Below are 21163 nucleotides of genomic sequence, written 5' to 3'. Positions count from 1 at the left end.
AGTCACTCTAATTAAAGCACCTCCCCATACTCGCAGAGCATGTATATAAACGCCCCTTGTTTTTTCCGCCATGTGCTTCAAAACAGATTACATGAGGACCTGTTTCATGATTTTTCAGATATCAAGGATAAACTGAAACGTCTGTAATTCCACAAATACTCTTGTCACAACCCAAGGGTGTGATTTTTGTTTTGTGTGTGCTTTGGCACCACTGAATTATTTTCCCACCAAATTGTAGCTTTCTTTGCAGTGTGCATTTCTTCTTTGCAGCTAGGAAATGCTCGTTGCAAAGAGTTCCCGCCATTTGTATTATAATTCGAGCCCCATTATTGACTTGCGTGAAATTATTCACACGTGGCGGCTAGTGATTGGCTTGCTAGCCGTATAAAAAGCCTGAGTGGTTTCCGCCCAAGTTGGAGGACTCCACGAACACCAGGAGGAGGAGACTTCACGCTGTGTGAAGATCTCTAAGCGCTGCGGAGCCTATCGGACCCAGCGCATTTCAAGCAGGCAACAGAGGTCTGATCAGCCTCTAGCCTCTCCCTGTCGCCGTTTGCAATCATCTACGTATCCCTCTCCCTGCGCGCAAAAGGATCCACGGAGCCTCAACAACTCCGTGGGAGAGACCCGAGCTTGTCGTAGTCCTCAAACGAGGATTTAAGCGGAGCTGTGCCTGGGAAACTGTCCAGCCTACACTGCGACCATCTTCGGTGTAAGTAAACAATCTTGAATCAACCATTACGCATCCGTGCCTAATTCTAGTGTGCCGCCTGTTTTCTCCGACCCAGCGTGCCCGGGCTGCTGGCCACAGTCCGCGCGGTGCGAAAAAGGGCCCGGATTGCTCCTGGCCCGCACAACTCTTTCTTCCCTTTCTTAAAGATAGGTACTATATTTGCCCTTTTCTAGTTATCCAGGACCTCACCTGGCCTCCATGAGTTCTGAAATGGGGTAGCCAATTGCTCTAAAATTACCTCAACTTACCCTTGGGTGCATCCCATCTGGTCCTGCTGACTTGAAAACATCCAGCTTCTCTAAATTAATACTCAACCTGTTCTTCCACTTCTGTAGGCTGTTTGTCATTTCTTTTTTTTGCTGACAACTGCACTCATCATCTGCTAGCTGACCTTATTTGTGAAAACAGAAATAAAAGGCATTACATGCTGCAGCCTTCTCTGAATCATCCATAACTAGATTGCATTCTGTATTCCATAATGGACCTATCGTTTTTTGGTCTTCATCTTGACATACCTGTAGAATCCCTTTTTAAATGCCTTTTATGCCTCTTGCTAGTTGCGTCTCAAATCATGCCTTGGACTTCCTAATTTTCCCTCTGTCTGCCCTTGCAATATTCTTATTTTTCTCCCTGGGAATATGACCCAATTTTTACTTTTATAGGATTCCTTTTTAAATTCCAACTTGCTGAAGAAATTGCTGTCTAGCCAGGTGGCTATATTACTGCATTTTCTTTTCTTACATTTCATCTGTATAGCTTTCTCCTGTAATCTTAAGATGATGGGAAGAATGTAAGAGCATTGCGTGGGCATGCAGGGATGAAGTCAGGAAGGACAGAGTGCAATTGGAGTTGCAGCTAGCAAGGGATGTGAAGGGTAACAAAAAGGGTTTCTACAAGTATGGTTGGTAGCAAGAGGAGGATCAGGAAATGTGAGTCCCTTACTGAATGGGGAAGGCAACCTTGTGACAGAGGATGCAAAAAATGGCTGAAGTGCTCAATGCCTTTTTTGCCTCTGTCTTCACAGGCAAGTGATTACTGCACTGGGCAGCACAGCTTGGAGAGGAGGTGAGCAGCCTTCAGTGGTGAAAGAACAGGTTAGGGACCACTTAGAAAAGCTGGATGTATACAAGTCCATGGGGCCAAATGGAATGCACCTGAGGGTGCTGAGGTAGTTGGCTGATGTCATTGCAGAGCCATTGGCCATCATCTTTGAAAATTCATGGTGATCAAGAGAGGTCCCAGAAGATTAGAAAAGGGCAAACACAGTGCCCATATGTAAGAAAGGGAAGAAGAAGGATCCAGGGAACTACAGACCAGTCAGCCTCACCTCAGTTCCTGGAAAAATAATAGAGCAGATCCTCAAGGAATCCATTTTTCATAGATTCATATATTGTTAGGGGCTGGAAGGGACCTTGTACATCATCGGGTCCAGTCCCTCTGCACTAGGCAGAAAAAGGCAACTGGGGTCAAGTGACCCCAGCGAGGTGACTATCCAGTCTCTGTTTGAAGATTTCCAGGGTATGTGACTGCACCACCACTGGTGGGAGTTTATTCCACAGTCTGGACACCCTGACTGTGAAGGAGTTTTTCCTGGAATTGAGCCTAAAGCGACCTTCCAGGAGTTTGTATCCATTGCTTCTGGTCTTCCCCAGGGGTGCCCTGGGGAACAGATGTTTCATAGATTTCATAGACATTTGGGCTAGAAGGGACCCCGGAGGATCATCAAGTCCAGCCCCCTGCCCCAGGGGCAGGAAGTCAGCAGGGATCATAGGATCCCAGCAAGGTAAGCATCCAAATGTGTCTTGAAGGCGTTCAAAGTGGGTGCTTGAACCGCCTCCGGCGGCAGTCTATTCCAAACCTTGGGGGCTCGGACAGTGAAGAAGTTCTTTCTTAGGTCCAGCCTGAATCAGTCGCGGTGGAGTTTGTGACCGTTCAATCGTGTCATCCCTTGGGGTGCTCTGGTGAACAGACATTCCCTCAGATCCTGATGAGCACCCTTGATAAACTTATAGGTGGCCACCAGATCGCTCCTGAGCCTGCGTTTTTCCAGGCTGAAGAGTCCCATGGCTCTCAGCCTCTCATCATAAGGTCTGTTTTCCTGAACTCTGATCATATGCGTGGCTCTCCTCTGCCCCCTCTCAAGCTTCTTCACATCCTTTTTGAATTGTGGAGCCCAAAACTGGACGCAGTACTCCAGCTGCGGCCTCACCAAGGCCGAGTACAACAGGAGAATGACATCCCGGGATTTGCTTGAGAAGCATCTATGGATGCAAGCCAACGTTTTGTTCACTTTACTAGTCGCAGCATCACATTGAAGGCTCATATTCATCTTGTGGTCAATTGTGACCCCCAAGTCCCTTTCATTTGTAGTGCTAACCAGCGTAGCACTGCTGAGCCTATAAGCATGCTGCAGGTTTTTCCTCCCAAGGTGGAGAACCTTGCATTTTTCGGTGTTGAACACCATCAGGTTCTCATCCGCCCATTTCATGAGCCTGTCAAGATCTGCCTGGATCACTCTCCTGTCCTCAGGTGTGGATGCTTTACCCCAGAGTTTGGTGTCATTGGCAAACTTGGCCAGTCCGCTTCTGACACCAATGTCCGCATCATTGATGAAGATGTTATACAGTATAGGCCCTAGGACAGAGCCTTGAGGGACCCCACTGGTGACCGCACACCAAGACGATTGGCTTCCGTCAACCACCACCCTCTGGGTCCTACTGCTGAGCCAATTCCCCAGCCAGCGGATTGTGGTGAGGTCGAGGCCACAGTTAACCAGTTTAGCCAAGAGGTGATCATGGGATACCAGATTGAAGGCTTTTTTAAAGTCAAGATTTACAACGTCAATCTCTTCCCCCTTGTCCAGGTGATAGGTCACCTGGTCATAAAAGGAAATGAGATTGGTCAAGTAAGACCTACCCGCAACAAACCCATGCTGGGTATCCTTCAGGATATTGCCTTCAGCTAGTCTGTTAAGGGTGGCCTCTTTGATAATCTTTTCCAAGACCTTCCCCAGGATAGAGGTCAGGCTGATGGGCCTATAGTTTGCCGGATCTACTTTCCTCCCTTTCTTGAAGACAGGCACGATATTGGTCCTCTTCCAGTCTTCGGGAATTTCACCAGAGTGCCAAGAGCTCTCAAAGATCCATGCCAGGAGCTGAGCTATGATGCTTGCCAGCTCCTTGAGTACCCTTGGGTGTAACCTGTCAGGGCCAGCTGACTTGAAGGTATCCAGCCTCTCAAGGTGTTCCTTCACAAGGTCAGCTTCGATGGAGGGCAAGGAATCTCCCTCACTTGGGCCTCCCTGACCCACAGTGGGCAGGGGCGTCCCATGGGACTGGTGAAAAACTGACGCAAAGTACCCATTTAGCAAGTTCACTTTTTCCTAGGCATCAGTTGTCATTTGTCCCATCTGGTTTAGCAGGGGTCCAACGTTTCCCTTGCTTTTCCTCCAGCTCCCCACATATCTAAAAAACGACTTTTTATTGTCCTTGATACTTGTAGCTAGCTGGAGTTCCATCGCAGCCTTGGCTTTCCTGGTGTGCTCTCTGCAGGTCCGGACCAGAGCAGAGTATTTTTCCTTGGTGGTGGTTCCAGTGCTCCATCCTTTGTAGGTCTTCCTTTTAAGACACAGGGGGTCCGCCAGTTCCCTGGAGAGCCAAGGGGGCTGCTGTGACCTTTTTCTGCCTTTCCTTTGAGACAGGATGGACTTTGCTTGCGCATCTAGGATTGCTCCCTTGAGGAGCAACCACTTATCCTGAACTCCCCTCTCCTTTGGGTTGTGGCCCTTTAGGGCCCCTCTGACAAGCCTCCTGAGCTAGTTAAAGTCAGCTTTCCTGAAGTCGAGGACTTCTGTATTACTGACATGCCAGCTGACTGACTTGCCAGCTTTATGGCAGATGGTGAAGGTGATCAGCTCATGGTCACTGTCACCCAGATTCCCTTCGATCATTAGGTTGCTGATTAGGTCGTCCCCAGTTGCCAGAGTTCACCAAGTTCTTGATGGTACTCCCCTGATGTAGTGGTAAGCTGCTACCAAGTCCCCTCTCAGCTTTCTCTTCTGTAGGCTGAATAGGCCCAAGTCCTTCAGCTTCTCCTCATATGGTTTGTCTTGCAAGTCCCTGATCATATGAGTGGCTCTTTTCTGGACCCTCTTAAATTTGTCCACATCCTTGTTGAAGTGTGGTGCGCAGAACTGGATGCAGTACTCCAGCTACGGTCTCACCAGTGCAGAGTACAGTGGGAGTATCACTTCCTTAGTTTTGCATGAGATGCAACGGTTAATGCATGCCAGTATGTTGTGTGCCCTGCTGGCCACAGCATCACACTGCTGGCTCATGTCCATGTGATGGTCGATCACTACCCCTAGGTCCCTTCCAGCAGTGGTGCAAGTCAAATTGTTGCCACGAAACCTGTAGGTATGTTGGGGATTGTTTGCCCCCAGATGGAGAAACTTACCCTCTGAGTGTAAGCACTTGGACAAGAAAAGGGTGTTTAGGAACAGTCAGCATGGATTCACCAAGGGCAAGTCATGACTGGCCAACCTGATTGCCTTCTATGATGAGGTGACTGGCTCTGTGGATGTGGGGAGACCGGTGGATGTGGTGTCCCTTGATTTTAGCAAGGTTTTTGATACAGTCTCCCACAACATTCTTGCAGGCAAGCTAAGGAAATATGGGCTGGATGAATGAACTGTAAGTTGGATACAAAATTGGCGGGAGCATTGGAGTCAGAGAGTAGTAATCAATGGCTTGATGTCTAGTTGGCAGCTGGTATAAAGTGAAGTCCCCCAGGAGTCGGTCCTGAGGCTGGTTTTGTTCAATGTCTTCATCAATGACCTGGAAGATGGCATAGAGTGCACCCTCAGCAAGTTTGCAGAAGAAACCAAGCTGGGGGGAGTAGCAGATATGCTGGAGGGTAGGGCTAGGATTCAGAGTGACCTAAACAAATTGGAGGATTGGGCCAAAAGAAATCTCATGAGGTTCAACAAGGATGAGTGCAAAGTCCTACACTTAGGACAGAACAATCCCATGCACTAGTACAGGCTGGAGGCTGACTGGCTGGGCATCAGCTCTGCAGAAAAGGACCTGGGGATTACAGTGGACAATAAGCTGAATTTGAGCCAGCAGTGTGCCCTTGTTGCCACGAAGGTTAATGGCATACTGGGCTGCACTGGTAGGTGTGTTGCCAGTAGGTCAAGGGAAGTGATTTTCCCCCTCTATTCATTACTGGTGAGGCTACATTTGGAGTACTGTGTTCAGTTTTACAAAAAGGATGTGTACAAATTGGAGAGAGTCCAACGGAGGGTGACAAAAATAGTGAGGGGGCTGGGGGACATGATTTATGAGGAAGGATTGGGAGAACTGGGCTTATTTAGTCTAGGCTAAGAGGGGATTTAATAGCAACCTTCAACTACCTGAAGTGTGGTTCAGGTGCTAGGCTATTCTTAGTGGTGACAGATGACAGAACAGGGAGCAACGGTTTCAAGTTGCAGCAAGGGAAGTTTAAGTTAGGTATTGGGAAGAATTTTCTCACTAGGAGGGTAGTACAACACTGGAACAGGTTACCCAGAGAGGTGGTGGAAGCTACTTCCTTGGGTCTTTCAAAACCTGGCTAGACAAAGGTTTGGCTGGGATGATCTAGCTGGGGCTGGTCCTGCTTTGAGCAGGGGGTTGGACTAGATGACCTCCTGAGGTCCCTTCCAACCCTAACTTTCTATCATTCTATGACTTAGTACTACTTAGTTTACTAATATAAATACAAAAAGATGTAAAAAGATAACATCACATTTGCAAAGTCAAACACTGAAAAATTAGGAAATGCTAGAATAAAGGTTTCCCAGACAAGCTTAATTTGACTCCTTGTGAGTATGCATTATGGTACAGTCTTTAACTGATGCACTGGACTTTAAAATTTTAAGACAGGAATGTGTAGTATGGTACCAAGTAATATTTTTTTTTTCCAATTTACATTGAAATCATATAAGATGATCAGGGTATCCTCCATAGGTTTCCTTTATAGGAGGAAATGTCCTGCTTATTTGTGAACACATTTTCTGTTACTAACTGTGTTTGTTGAAGAAATCCATCAGTCTCTTGTTTCTTTTGAGCAGTTGCTCTGGTTATTCTTCCTTTTCAGTAAGCAATAATAAGCCCTACTATTGTTGTCATTCTTTGTATGTCGCTGTTAACCTTTCTGGATAGAGCAGGATAGTAATATAATCATCATCATCTTATTCCAAACAGGTGAATTTGCTCATGTCCTTTGAAATACAACCCTGGCTAGAGATTTAGTGCAAGATCTATAATACAGAAGTAAAATGAAATTTAAATAATCTATAGGTCCTGTGATGGTCCACTGTAAATGGTGAGATCTCATTAGACACTACAAACTATATCTGAGATAACAGTATAAACTAATACATTCTTTCAATATAATTATTTCCACAGTCAAGAATGTTTAGGCCATGAGCAACACCAATGTTCTGCAGAAGTGAGGTAAGAAAATAATTCAAAGTTAATATAAGATAATTCCTTATGTCATGAGGTGTGCAGAGGTCAAGTATGTATGCAAAACTCACACAAACCTAGATCTATGAATTTTAGGGAAATAGATGTGGGCATACTTTCATCCAGATTCTCCCCTTGTAACTGAATTGCTAAATATTATCTAGGTGTGAGAATGCTCCAACTTTCTCAAAGGAATAACATTGGGGTTTCCTTACAAAATATTGTACTCATCTAATATAGTTTCTTAAATATCTTCATCATAAATTAGAATAATTAGGTCCATGTCAAAAGTGTGCTCATTTTCTGGCCCTACTAACTCTGTAAACCCCACATTCCCCATGGGCTTCCTCTGTGGCAGAAGGTAATCTGGACAATGGGATTTTTATTTGACCTCATCAAGTTGAAATAAGGATCTGTATTTACAGTTGAATGACAGATGAGATCCTACATTTAGGATGCTATTCTTATTTCATATTTTATACTCTTAGTAGCTTGCCAGGCTTATTAAACTCAAGTTACAAGAGAGACTAATCTAACATTCTGATTCAGAGCTGTCCAACTGGTGGCCCGTAAGAGTTCGTGTGCAACTGCTCCTATTCAGAGGCTTCTATTCAGCTGCTGCCCCCCTTATCTTTCTGGCTGTTGCCACTGCAGCTGGGGTCTCGACTCCCCCCACCCTTCCATCAGCTTTCACTTCCTTCTCCTGCCCCAAGGAGTGGGGTGGTGCAGCCCACGGTGCCGGGAGAGTCAGTGGCATAGCTCAGCAGTGTCGGGGTGGGGAGAGAGCGGGGCGCAGGTGATGTCTACATATACGGTGTGTGGGAGTTACAGCCTGGGAGCTTGTGGCTCACACAATTGCAGCCTGGTGCGACTTGCAGGCCATGTAGTCCCCAGCCATGAGATGTTGGAGAGCATTGTTCTAATGATTCCGGTCTCAAAGCTGTACTGACCAGTTGTTTTTGTATTTTTTCTTGCTGGAAGTACAAACCTATTGCAACTGGTCCTACAGATCTTGGCCATGTGGTCTCAGGATTCTTTTTTAGTCAAACTGTAAATGAAAACACTGCTTTAGAGGGCAGGGAGGAAAGGATGCAGTAGTCCAGATGATGTGAACTGTGAAACAATTGCTGATTCAAGTCCCCAAATAATTCCAGTTGGTGTAAGACAAAAATATTCCTGCTAAATGAAATTCATCCTGCACCAAGTCTTCTTTAAGTTCTATTTTGAAAATTCAACCAGATCTCTAGCACTATATAGGCTTTAATCTGGCCCCACTTGCACAAGGGTGAATTTACCTATTTGGATATATAAATGCATAAAGAAAAGTATGACATCCTCACTTAGAATATGAATATTTTTGTAATTTTACACTTTTCTAAAGTAAATTGTTGGAAGAGTTTTATCTCTTAATTTTTTTTTAGGCTATTGCATATAGCCAGTGAAACCTGCACTTTTTGTACTGTGGTTATAAATATAAAAATTCAGTGTAACAGCAGCAAAGCTCCAACTTGGTCTGATAAAGCAGGCAATTGAAAATTAATGTCAAATATCTTTGTGTTTAAATTCTTTGGAGGAGAGCAAAACTGCTTCTAATGTTAAATTCAAATTTCAAAATTAGGATTTCATCTGAAAATTCTCTTTAGAGTTGCGTTGTTACCTTGCTGTTTGTTTGTCTGCACTACTGACCTAACCAGGAATTCTGCAGCTCAGATTTGTATCCCCGATTGTGAGCCAGCTAACAAATAAAAAAAAGAGGTCTTTAAATGGACACTGATCATTGAACAGTATTGCTACCAAAACAGGGGTTTTAAAGAAGGTCTTGATCATGCTGATACCCTTCATCCCATGTTACATGTAAATATGAAACCTGATTCTGATTGTCAGTTTTGAAAATAATAATAATATTGTATTTACTCAAATATAAGATGATACTGAATATAAGACAACCCCACAATAATTAGATTCTATATATAGAAAATTTATAAATTTGTTACCATTTTTTAGGTATAGAAGTTAATATTTAAAGGGTTGCTTTGAATTTGCCCCCATCACACTACTATAACATGGACTATAAATCTCGGGGATCAGGTAGTCCCCTTGCTCTCTGCTCCACCCCCAGCATCTTCCGCCTTCTTACTACCAGACCTTGGTCTCTCTGAGCACATGGAAGTGAGGGGTAAATTTGAAAACACTGAACTAGAAATAAACATACATGTAGTAATTTGTAGGGGTGTGTGAAATGGGCTGTGTTCGGTTTGGATTCAGCCTGAATTGGGGACAGTGATTCGACTCGTTGATTTGGATCACTGTCCCCGATTCAATTCGGCTATATCTGAATCTGAAGATTCAATGCTGATTCGGAGAACAGTGATTCGGACATAGACACATAGCCACGGGAGGGGGTCAGACTAGATGATCTCCTCAGGTCCCTTCTGACTCTACCAACTATGAAAATATGAAACAGCTTTAAATGTTTTTTCTACATACCTCAAAGTACCAGGTGCAGCTCGTGAACACTGCAGTGCTGGGGCAGATGTAGTGTCCCACAGGAGCATGGGGGGGGACCCCCCGGGTGCTCGGCGGTGATCCCAGAAGTGGACTGGAACTACTTCCGGTCCACTTCTGAGTGTGCGGGCGGAGGGCCCCCCCACACCCCCTCCCCGGTTCAGCTATCAGCCACGGGGGGACTCTAGACCCAGGAGGCACTAGTCGCCAAGTGGACACGGGGGGGCAGGGCCCTGCGTGCTCCCCAGTGGACCAGGAAGTGGACCGGAAGTGCTTCTGGTCCATTTCTGGGTCTGCTGCCAAGCACACTGGGAAGCCCCCTGAGCTCCTGTGGGATGCTCCATCTGCCCCATCATCTCAGCATTGACAAGCCACCTGGTACCATGAAGTGTGTAGAAAAAACATTTAAAGCTGTGTCTATGTCCAAATCAATTCGGAGAGTTCCGATTCGATTTGGAGAGATTTAAGGGTCTCCTGATTTGATTTGGATTTGGAGATTTGGCCACCGAATTGGGCCAAATCTCCACCAAATTGAATCAGGGACTGAAGCTTTGCACAGCCCTAGTAATTTGCAAAAATTACTACAGATACCCATAGACTTAATTCGTCCAGTATTGATGCATTTTTCTTTTTTGAAACTACTGCAAGTTTTAGCATAGGTACTCTATAAACAAACTTTTGAGCATTTCAAACCATAGTGACCCCACAGCTCAGAACTGCTCAGTATGTGTGCATACTCCAGATACCGCCCACCACCCCCCAAAAAGGTTCATGTGCTAATTGTCCCTTCACTCCTGAGTAGAACCGGGAGTTCTTGTCACAAGTCCTGGGATCCTCCAAAAATGTATATGAAAATGAGCTATTGGGCAATCTGGTTTGGCTCCACCTTATAGAGGGTGGGGCCACACTAATTATATGTGACAGTCTGAGAGGTGGGGGTGACAAAAGGATTCTGGGTGAGCTGTTTGGGGGCCCATTTGGTGATGTTTGCTAGATATTTATGGCTGGTAAAGAAACAGGAATCATAGGAAATGGGAAAGATACTCAGCTGTGAGAATGAAAAGGAAGTAAAAATATATGCAGTGTAGTGGTTCACCACGATGTGAAAAAGAGTTGGCATTGAGGGGGGTGAATGTAGCTATTTCATTGCATTTCACGTAGCTTACTCAAGTGGGTTGTACTGTTCTGTTGTTGTGGTGGGTTCCTATCAGCATAACAATTGTAGTGTTTTTGTTACCCAGGAGATAGTATCTGTGTTGTCTGGTCCTCTCAGTGCTGTTGTCGTATTATAGTGCCTTCAGGCTTTGTGCCAGTTCCTTGTGGAGGGAATACCCACCTGTTTTTTAAGGACTACAAAAAAAGGGGGATTCCTATCAGTATATTTGCCCAATGTGGGCCATGTATTTTATAGTCATGTTCAGTGTTGGCTGCATTTAATCAACTTCGTAGTTGCTTTCCATTATTGAGCATGTACTGCTTCTGGCAATAGTTTAATGATAGACAGTGTACTTAATGAGGTTTTCTTTGTATGTGAATGTAAGATGAGGAGCATTTCCCCCCATGCTGATGGGCTGGGAAGGGGAAGCTCTTCTTGTATTCAAGTAAATATAGTATGCAGGGTCTTCATAAAGTCCTTGTGCATTTTTAAGCTTTAATAACTTAGGTTGTGCACAAGGACTTTATGAAGACCCTGTATTATTGCCAGTGGAGTCATAGCAACATAAAGCTTGTGGGAGACTAAGATTGGACCAAATTAAAAATAATTACACACCAAATGAAATAACATACCACTTAGGTAAGATCTGTGAACATACATTGATGGTGCATTTTTAGCTTCCTGCAGAAATAATAAACATATACATACTTCTAAATTACCTCTATCAAACTGTTGCAAAAAAAAAGAAGCTAAAACTGATAATAAGACCTTTACTTCATAGAAAACTTCAGTGGCATTAGTTCATTTAATCTAAGAGGGGAAAGAAACTGAATAAATGGCTTATGTACAGACACTGTAACCTATACTTGTGTCTTACTCTGTTGCAATGTGGTTAACATGGAGAATTTCCTATTAGCGTTTGTAAATAATGCTTTTTAATAACAGCATTCAATTGATGATCTAAGTGTGCTTCACAAATATAAACTGAATAAGCCTTGCAGCATCTCTGTAGTATTTAAAGGATAACTTCTGAAATTCAGTCATGTCTAAAATGGAATGGAACAGTATAGCTTGCAAAATGCTTAAACAGACCAGTTTAGTGGAGGAAGTGAAGAACACTGTATCCAGGTGAACTCACCATGGGAAAAGTTGGGAATAGAGTGCAATTCCAACTAGCACGGGAGTTTTTAAGGAAGTCGGTGTTATGTCTTCAGCAAAAGTATGTTTTGTCTTGAGTCAATGGAGTCTTCATTCTGAACTTGAGACAGAAGAAGCAGGATAAACTTAATCTCCTAAACAATGCACATCTCTGTTTGCTGACCAGAGAGGTAGGCCTGTTTTATAGCGATGCTTTGAGGAATTGTTGCTCCTTACTACTGCTGTTGGATATTTTGGAAGTAGCTGAAGTTAATTGTACACTTAACCATGCAATCACATTAGTCAGTAGGATTTTTTCTTTCCCTTTTAGACATACCAATTTGTTAAATACCTAAACAACTTTGTTGCATCATGGGTGGCTCCCCTTCTGTACTTTTCATAGATTTCATAGACGTTAGGGCTGGAAGGGACCTCAAAGATCATCAAGGGGCAGGGGCAGGAAGTCAGCTAGGGTCAAAGGACCCCAGCAGGATAAGCATCGAAGCATTTCTTGAATAAGTCTAGAGTAGGTGCCTGCACCACATCTGGAGAGAGTCTATTACAGGTCTTGTGGGCTAGAACAGTAAAGAAATTTTTTCTTATGTCCAGCCTAAAATGGTCTTGTAGGAGTTTATGACCATTGGTCCTTGTTTTTCCTTGGGGTGCTCTGGTGAACAGACATTCTCCCAGGTCCTGATGTACACCCCTTATGTACTTATATGTTTTGAGGGATTTCTCTTTCTGTACTTGTCTCCAGGAACTCACATATGGAAATACTGCCCATTTATAGTGAAAATTGTTTTTCCTTTTAGTTTTACCTTGTGTTGCCTCTTGATTGGCCATTTCCTCACTTTTCCCTTTCTGTTAGTGAGTGATTAGGGGACTGGTTTAAGAGCCAAAGAGCTTTACTTTATATGCTGTACATGAAAACATTTGTATAGTTGGTCCTTTGCAGCTGCCGTAGTCCTGGTCTGCTGTGTATTACCCTGAGGCTATGGTGTGGTGTGTAAAAGGAGCCTTCTGATTGGGCAGAGGTTCAGAGGCGTGGATAAAGTGGAGAAAAATGCAAATCAGTGAGTGGGTTTGGAATCCTGACTTATGATGCTTTTAATGCGAGCCTGCTTTCCTTTGCAAACATATAATAGTGGCTTTTTAAAACATATTTCTGCTTTATTTTTTTAAGCCCAAAGTCAATGATTAATTGAAGACAAATATAACTGGAATCTAGGCAGGAAGAGAGAAGGGAAAATATTCTAATTTGACTGTTTTTTTTCCTTTTACTACATAGGTAAAACTGCAGTGTTAAGGGACTTTTTCTTTTTTAGAAAAAATGCTTTTTTGCTTGAGCTTCTTGATTAGAACTGTACTCTTATATGTGAGGAAGCACTCAGCTTCATTACTGGGCTGTTGCTGCCATAGTTACTGAAAACTGCATTATGCTGTAGAAGCCGCCAGCCTCTGCATCAGTCTTTTAAATGTTTGGGGAAGAGGGGAGGTGAATTGCACAATAGGATCCCAGAAAGCTGACGACAAAACAGACTGGAGAAACTGTGGATCCACAGAAGGTTCATTTAGTGTGCCCAATGCAAACTTTGTGGGTAGAGAGATGAGACAGTAAAACAACCCGGCTATGTTGGTATACTATGAAGATTTTCTCAGTAACATGTTGTTATTACATTTAGTTTAAGGTTGGTATCTTTTTTGCCTGTTTTCTTAATAATTTTAAAAATTTACTTAGAGGAAAGGGAACTGTTAATATTCTTATTGTATTTGCTAAATCTGCATATATATGAAATTCTATACAGGAACACTGCTTCTCAGTATTTTAGCCTGCTTTTTTTTTTACATGCTGGTCTTGTTGTCTTAGGTTTCTGTATTTGAGGAAGATGCTCTGCTCTGCAAAAAATGAAGCTGACTCTCCTTTGTTTTTGGGCGGGGGGGTTAAATATTTTATTTACTAGGAAAAAAGGGACAGAAGCATAGAGGGAGTTTGTTGCTGTTTGAAATACAGAGACTGAGAACATATTAATCAGGTCCAAATCTTGCTTGTTTGTCCAATTCAGGGCATATTTCAGTGGAATAATGAAACAACCACCTGTACATATTCATTTATCTATTCATATTTACATATTTATATGTTCATCTGTTTTTGTAACATAGAATTAGCTTATTTTTAGTTATTATCTATGTTTATACTTACCTTATTAATTGACCCCTATATTATCTATTTTGGTATATTACTACTAAGTATGTTAGTATTTTGTTTTTGTGTTTGGCTATTTTTTCTTCATTTGCAACTCCAATTTACACCATCATTTTTCAGAAACCAGCAAGGGTAAGTCGAGGTGACTGTAACATGGTCAGATGCAAAAAGGAAACATTTTGCATTCACATCCTTGGTTTCAGCTGACTGTGGAGTGACAGATCTGAATCCCAAATCTAAGCAAATCACATTTTCAAGATCACTAGCCTCATTGTCAGTGGCAAGGTGCTCCATTTTCTATTGTACCTATATTATGTAAGCAGCGGCCTTTGAATTTTTATTATATCTCTGTTCTGCTTGAAGGAGCAATGTGCAAGGATGCTTTCAGTGTGTTAAGACTCTTTGGTGCTCAGACCTTTCTCCATTGCTATATCCGATTTTTATCTTGCACTATTAAAAAGTGAAGGAAGGCAGAGGCAAAGGCACTGAAATAGCAGAACTGCAGCTAACATGTATGTCCTGCCCTTTCAGCAATTTCAGGACAAAATTTCCTACCTCTGTTATAGAAATAATACAGAGGGGTCAATAATGATAGCTATTTATCCACCCAATGAAGTCACAGGCAATAACAGCTATTGTGATCATATTTTTAAATGTTACCAACAATTTTGAATCCTGTGAGTTAGAATTACCTCACAGGTAATTCTCCTTTGTGTTCTTCTGCCTTTTACCAATGTGGACCTTTCCATAGTAAAGAGGATTTGGCCAGTTGTTTTACTGCTAAGCATACAGGCTTACACTCCTGTTGGGGAAGAAGCACATAGATAGGTTTGTGCCAATTCAGCAAAAAGAAACTCCCATATGAAAAAATGTACTAGTGCTGCTGAGGAAAGCAAGCACACAGATGAATTGTTTAAATCACGACACTTACTGTCACGTAGTTGTTGCTGGAAAAACTTGTCGAGCACACCTTAGCTTCCTTATCTGTGAACAGAAGATGGTTCATGCCCACCCCTGTGAAACACCTGAGGTGTTCAGCTTAAAATGCAAAGTATAACTGTTTACTACATTAGTCTCCTTGGTTTCTGACTGCAGAATATTTGAGACCTCTTACTTGGCTACATTGTGGTAAGGCTGGTTGAGAATGTATATGCCAAAAGTTCCAATCAAGCACTAACTTGAAAAGATCAGGCGAAAACATTTTTGCTGATCTTTAGAACATGGTTTCCATGTGAAAATTATTTTTCTATATAATATTTTTTTTCATTGTTTTAGACTTTATGAGAATGTTTTACGTGGAGTACTATTGCTAGTTATACAGGAATATGAAAGAGCTGACTTAATAGTGCTTCACTCTTAAATAACACAGAGTGTTTAGAATACTAGGCCAATTATAGTCTTCCTAGAATCCCTTGAATGAAGAAATTGTCCTTTTTTTAAAAATGGAGTCCCAAAGGGAGATTAGGTAACTTGCCCAAGGTCACACAGCTAATCAATGAGAAAAGTAGATTTCTCAGCCAAGTCTCCTGACATCTACACTGCTGTGCCTTTAGAAGAAGAAATATCATAAGCCAATAAACAAAATAGTTTGTGTATTGCCAGAATGTATGTGCAAGATTAAAACTAACCAGTAGTGTTATGTTTAGTATTAACCGTTTCTTATTTGCATTACTAGTTAGCACCTAGATGTCTCAACTGACATCAAGGCCCCTTTTGCTGGATAATGCACAGATGTGAGATAGTTCTTGCTCTGAGAGATTCTGATCTAAATAAACAAGACATATAATGTGAGAAAGGAAACAGTGTTATAGAGAGACAGTGACTTGCCTAAAATCACAGGATACTTCTGTAACAAATGTTTTTAAAACCAGATTTTTTGTGTCACAGTCCTGTGATTTATCTTGTAGATCATGCTGTCTCTCCATTAATACTTACTTTTGAAAGTATGGACCAAGTCCTGCAGGTCCAATTCAGGTAAATCTTCTATTAAAGTCAATGGAACTTCAGCAAAACCTTTTCTGAATAAGACACTCGGAAGTCTTTTCATCTCGTCCACCTAGTCTCAGGTTCTGAGTTCTGTGTCCCAAGAGTTGATGACATCACAAAAGTCAGAGAAGGAGGTCTGTTTTATGTGATGTCATCCATTTCTGAAGGTCAAATATGGACTCCTGGGAGTGTAGATTGTTCAGGGAATTGGTAAAGAGATGAGGACAACTATTCAGTCCAGATGAACAGTGAGTTGGTGCTATCGGTCTACTTTCCAGTGGACCAATAACTGCCCATCCTAGAAGAACGACTACCACAATTCTTACAGGTGTTGACAGTCTTAACAGGAGGCCAAGGGCTGAACTGACATGGAGAACGTTCTTAGAAGTATTTACAGGACCAAATTGAGCCATTTTCCCAAGGTGATGTTGGAAAATTTGCACTCCTGTTGCTTCTGCTGTGCCTGCTATATCAGCAGAGGATCTAGTTCATGAGCTCTAAATTCACATAAACATTAAAAAAACAAACAAGCCTTGAATTCCAGAATCTTGAACTCTGGTCTTGTCAGGTGAGTAAAAGAAATAGTAGTCGTCAAAATACTGTATAAGAAGTATCACACATATATTAAAATCCTGCTTATACCACTAAAATTAATCTGAATATTCTATTTACAGATATATGTACTTAAATACCAGTCATTTCTGTATCCTATCTCTTCTGGGGGGTTTTTAATATCTGTAGCATTTGCAGGCCTTCATTTCTTAATAGTTCATCTCCCTGTAACCAAGATGAACCCCTAAAATAGTACAGGTCCAATCCTCTTTTCAGGTAGATGTTCTTGGTAGTAGTAATTGTAACAATATATGACATGTCAGCAGTATTTCAACATGGATTGCTATTATTTTTCTTTGGAGTCTCAAGGGTCTTTCAGGTTTTGCTGATTCATGTAAAAAGCCCCAAAACATCAATCTTAGCTACAATTTAGAAAACAATGGTTCTGATCTTTCCAAGAATATATAAAAACAGCATTTCTATGTTTACTCTTTTTCAATGACCCACACATTTTATTGGTTGAATATACAAGTAAAAGTACAGCTTACAAAAGCACAGAATTAAGCTAGGTCTATTTATAAATGTTCTGAATTTGGAACTTGAAACTATTCTGCTCTTGCTGCCCAAGTAATTAAATTTTGCTCCTTCTTCCATAACTTTAATGGCTTCCCAGTATGGATCCAGGGGGGGGAGCTTGGTTTTTGTCATTGTAGCTAGTGTGCATTTATGTGTTTTGGAGCACTCTTGGGGAGCAAAACTGTTAGAAAAGTGCTTTGGTAACATTTATAATCAAAATAGTACCTACAATACAGAAGAAGCCACTTTATCTAGTGGATATGGCAAGGAACCCGAGGCTTTTCCTGACTCTGCTAGAGACTGTGTGACCTTGGGAAACTTACTTAACCCATCAGGTTTTTTTGGTCTGTAAAAACAGAATAATGATACTTGTCACTGTTGTAAAGCACTTTGAAATCATCAGGTGTGAGATGCTTAACAATCTTCACTGAGTCTCGCTGTATATTATTTTTATAAAATGTTCTTTTTATAGAATATAGGTTTTTTTATAGGACAACATCAAACAAAATGATAATAAAAAATTCCCCTTGCTGTTAACTTTTCATGGCCAGATTTTCTGTTTTACCATGAGAAGCTTAATGTTTGCTAGTTTTATTTCTGATATACATGGGATTGTAGCTTACTGTGACATCATACGTGGCCACAATTAATTTAATACTATATGTTCCTGGCATAATTCATTAGCCACTATGTGCTTTATTTTACAAACAATTGCTTGAAATTTGTCTGATTTAAGAATCTGTCTAACATAAGAAATCTTATTTTAACAGAAAATTATTTGTTTCTTTCCTGGTTTAAAATCCTTGTCAACATTTCCAACAGCAGAGAGAGAGATTCTGTGCATGAAGAGTACGAACAGAAGCTGAGAGAACAGGAAGCTTTCCACAGGGAACAAATTCAACGACAGCAGCTCTTTGTTGAAGATTTAAAACAGCAGATCCTCTCAGGACAAATCAAAGCAGAGCGGGAACTAGAAAATGACCAAGCACTAATCAACCATCAGATTAGAGAAAGTAAGCGTCAGTTTCTTTCTCATTTTTCTTCTGTTACTGCATACTTTCATCACTGGCTACATTTTACCTTCTGTATCTTTGTGTACCTTTGATGAAAGCTCTATTGCTGTTTATTAGTTTCCTCCTATAGTAGTCTTTCCTTAAAGAACAGTTACCAAACTTTGGCTAATATAGGACTTAACAGGTACTTCTATTGCATGTTGAGAGCAGCACCATTTGATCAGCTTTGGAGCTCACTGCTATGTGATGCAAAGTACTACTTGCATCATGGCACTGAGCCCGTATAGATACTCCCTGTTGTGTTTTCTGTATTTTCTGTATCATTCCTCTGTTTGAGTTTCTTAAGCTTTCCATGTGGCAGTTAAGAATGACTTAGGGTGTAAATAGATGTTGCCAAGTGAAGCAGATCAACTGCCAAGATGTGTCCCAACACAGCTGATCTGCTTCACTGGACAAAAACATGTTTCCCATTGTCCCATCCATTGATCATACAGGACATTGGGCAGCATGTTCCCCACTTACAGAGATGCACTGCTGGGGATCTCTGGAGTACGTCTCTGTAAGAAGGGAAAGCTGGACAGGCACTGTTGCAGCTTGAGGGGTCTGATCCTGCCCAGAAATTCCCAGGGCACACAGGACCAGACCTCTGGGAGTGTGGGCAGCTCCAGACTGCCTGTGCTCCCCTGCACATAAAGCAAAGAGATGTCCACCACAAAAGTCCAGCACAGGTTATTACTACCTTTTATCACAGCACAAAGAAAGGCATTTGTGGTATAACAAAGGGCATGGATGTCTTTTTGCTTTTGCTTTGTTCTACCATAAATATTGTTATGGTGGCACAAAAGCAATGTCTGTTTCCAGCCTTAAATATTTGGACTGCTCTTTTTTTCCTTTTTTTTTAATGGCCTGCCAGTTCTCTCTCAAATTTACCTTGGGAAATTGGAGGCCAAAATGGCTCTTCAAAGCCGATAGAAGTCCTGGCAAGAGGCATGAGGGAAGTTCTCTGAAGAGAATATGTTCTATATGCCATCCAACACAGGTAATGCCTGCTCTTGGTGTTGTGCCCTGACAACTCGGCCAGACATTTTATCTATAAAATGGCACAGACCAAATTCACGTGCCCCAATCAGTTTCACTCTGAAACTGGAAAATATATGTGCACGTGACCATGGCTCAGACTGAAATCCCCTCTTGCCTTGTAAGCCTAGACAGAGAAATGGAGGAAAACAGAGAGAGAAAAAAATTATAAGAAACTAATATAAAAAAGAGAGAAAATTTGTTTAAAAATTTGGTCGCCTCATAATCTCAGATAGGATGGAACACTAATGTTTAGGGGTGAAATCCTAGCAACAGTGAAGTGAAAAGGAGTTTTGCCATTAACTTTTTGAGAGGGATAGGATTTATTCGAAATGTCTGTGGTGTAACCCTTACGCTACTGTTTGATTTCTAAAGTGATTAATTATTAACTTCTGTGTGTGATTTCCCCTTTTAAGCAAATACTTTTATGTGTCTGCCTTTTTCTGAACAAGAACTGTCTTGCAGTAATTGAAGAAGGTTATAATTGATTATAGGTTAAAGCTGCAATATTATTAGTAGGACTATTAGTAGGAGCGTTACCAGCAGATTGAGGGAAGTGATTATTCCCCTCTATTCAGCACTGGTGAGCCCACATCTGGAGTACTGTGTTCAGTTTTAGGCTCCCCCACTACAGAAAGGACTTGGACAAATTGGAGAGTCCAGCAGAGGGCAACGAAAATGGTGAGTGGGCTGGGGGACATGACTTATGAGGAGAGACTGAGGGAACTGGGCTTGTTTAGCCTAAAGAAGAGGAGACAGAGGGGATTTAATAGCTGCCTTCAACCACCTGAAGGGGGGATCCAAAGAGGATGGAGCTAATGCAGGGGTAGGTGAAATGGTGGATTTGGCCGGCAGCTGGACTCCATTTCCCTGCAGCCCCTGCTTGCATCACTCTAGTCTGTTTCTATGGAGACCCCAGGGGCGGCAGGGCCAGGGCAACACAGGGCCAAGGTTTCCATGGAGACCATCCTGAGTAGCGGTGGCAGGGTGTGCAGCCAGGGGGGAGCTGCTCTGAGGCCAGGGCCAGGATTTTGCAGCAGTGACAGCATGGTCCAGAAGCTGCAATCTGCTGCCTGCATGCCTCTGCCTGGGATGTGCAAGCAGCAAATTGCAGCTCTGCCCAGGCTTCAGCTTGCACTGTCACCACTGCAAAATGCTGGCGCTGGCCCCAGCCTTGGCCTCGGCCCCCAAGCAGCTCCCCAACCAGCTATGCACCCTTTCCAGCGCTGCTGAGGCTGGTCTTCACGGAAAGCTTGCCCTCGTGCTGTCACAGCTCTCTGTGCTGAGGCTCTGGGGTCACCTGGAGTATCAATGGAAACCAGCTGCAGCACAATGTAGGCAGGGTTTTCTGGGAAATGGGACTGATCTGGTCTGCGGGTCAGACTTTGCCTGGCACTGAGCTAGACTGTTCTCAGTGGTGGCAGATGAGAGACAAGGAGCCGTTGCAGCAAGAGAAGTTTAGGTTACATATTCAGGAAAAACTGTCTCACAAGGCGGGTAGCAAAGCACAGAACAGGTTACCCAGAGAGGTGGTGGAAACTCCATCCTTGGTGGTTTTTAAGTCCTGACTAGATAAAACCTTGGCTGGGATGATCTAGTTGGGGCTGGTCCTGCTTTTAGCAGAGGATTGGACTAGATGACCCCCTGAGGTCCCTTCCAACCCTCATATTCTATAATTCTTTGATTCTTATTACATTAAGATCTTTTGTCTGTTTGGAA

At 42.5% G+C, this 21163-nt stretch overlaps 1 protein-coding gene across 1 annotated transcript in view; it reads left to right on the top strand.

Annotated features, from left to right (window-relative positions):
• STARD9 (StAR related lipid transfer domain containing 9) overlaps positions 1–21163 on the top strand; it is a 238447-nt gene that overhangs the window by 167535 nt on the left and 49749 nt on the right. Inside the window, exons 21-22 of the mRNA XM_019496557.2 lie at positions 7180–7227; positions 18177–18367. Of these exons, the coding sequence (XP_019352102.2) occupies positions 7180–7227; positions 18177–18367 (239 nt within the window). The remainder of the gene's footprint in view (positions 1–7179; positions 7228–18176; positions 18368–21163) is intronic.

Source organism: Alligator mississippiensis, chromosome 2, assembly GCF_030867095.1.
Source record: "Alligator mississippiensis isolate rAllMis1 chromosome 2, rAllMis1, whole genome shotgun sequence".
Classification (NCBI taxonomy): domain Eukaryota; kingdom Metazoa; phylum Chordata; order Crocodylia; family Alligatoridae; genus Alligator; species Alligator mississippiensis.
Note: the sequence above shows the minus strand (reverse complement) of the source record. Positions and strands in the feature narration are given on the sequence as shown.